Raw genomic sequence first — 1,332 nt, 5'->3', positions numbered from 1 at the left:
AACGATATCAACGCAATATGTTAACCGAGAACTATGAACAGAGGTTTTGTACGTCGTGAAAAGCGCATTGCCTAACATCAGGGCAGCGCATGTAAGTATACAAACCGCATATCGGGTTGGTGCTAGTGTTCTACTGTGCCGTGTTTTGTTGTCGTTACTGCCTGTCGACGCTACGTCTCTCTCCCCCTCGTCGGGCGGCTCTGCGTCTTTTGCCGCTCCCCTCGCCTGATCTGCCGACGTTGTTGGCAGTCGCTGGTGTGTCTTCATCGTTGGCGAGTCCGTAGTTGTAGTCGTCATCTGCGAGCTCAGGGGGACACCCGCAGACCTGCCAGACGATCCTGGTATTTTCGCAGTCTGGGCAAAAGAATCCGTTTATTGTATGGATTCTATATATATGTTGGAAACCCAAGTCAGCATACGTGCCATAATCAATCTCTGCTGAAGATGGAAAAATCCAAGAATTTGACTTTTACCGTACTGTCTCATGCTACAGTGCTCGTTCTCACAATCACGTGGCACTGCAAAGTTCCCATAGGCATCGGCAATATGACCGCAACACCCTGGCTCCGGAGGTGAGTGGATGGGTTGCTGCTGCACCTGCTGGTTCTGTTGCTGGCGCTGTTTTGGGTGCTGGCGCTGGCGCTCCTGGCCGCTCGAGGGCATCTTTTTGTTTCTCGAGTTTCAAAAATTGTAACACCTAGACTGTGTCCTGCAGGAAACACCGGGAGGACGAAGGCCTTTTCGAATATGTGTTAAGAAAATATGGACTTGTTGGTAGCGTGGTGCATGGACAATATATGGATCACAAACTGACAGCAGCTAGTATTATTCAAGATAATTAACGCCCTGACCGATAAAAGGAGGATGTGGCTGGACTAGGCCCCTTCCTTCTCTTATATAGTCGGGAGCCAAGTTGCTCATTTACACCAACCGATGAAACGTTGTTAGTCGATATGGACTGATTGGTCGACCTGGTCCTAACACAGTTGAGCAGGCTACGGAGAGATTGTCAGCGTTGATGACGGAGGGAGGGAGGTATCGGATCAGCTGTCAGCCAAGACGAGGTAGGGGAGGACAGCCAGTTTCTCTCTCACCGCTTCTGCTCGGAAGTGAACAATTTGTTTGGCGCCTAAGTTTCCTGCTGTCTGGCCGATCGGGGTATATGTGCAACGACAGGAACCAAATTGCTGCTCGTCTTGGATGGAGGCGTGGGCCATGCCACCACCAAGTAGAGGCGTCATGTCACCGCGGTGGTAAGTTCGACCTGTTCATAATATGGTATAGCTATAAATTATCCATCCTTTCCGAGACTCTGAGGTGAATTTGCTGGCA

General features: G+C 50.2%; 1 protein-coding gene across 1 annotated transcript; it reads right to left on the bottom strand.

Annotated features, from left to right (window-relative positions):
- Window positions 1-238: 238 nt before the first annotated feature.
- On the bottom strand, window positions 239-663 carry PpBr36_11506 (uncharacterized protein; the record flags this gene model as incomplete). Its single annotated transcript, XM_029898606.1, has 2 exons — window positions 239-354; window positions 507-663. Coding segments are annotated over 2 exons (273 nt in total), but the record flags the coding sequence as incomplete, so codon positions are not given.
- Window positions 664-1,332: the final 669 nt, after the last annotated feature.

Source organism: Pyricularia pennisetigena (genome assembly GCF_004337985.1).
Source record: "Pyricularia pennisetigena strain Br36 chromosome Unknown Pyricularia_pennisetigena_Br36_Scf_93, whole genome shotgun sequence".
Lineage (NCBI taxonomy): Eukaryota > Fungi > Ascomycota > Sordariomycetes > Magnaporthales > Pyriculariaceae > Pyricularia > Pyricularia pennisetigena.
This window is presented reverse-complemented; position numbering and strand designations above follow the sequence as displayed.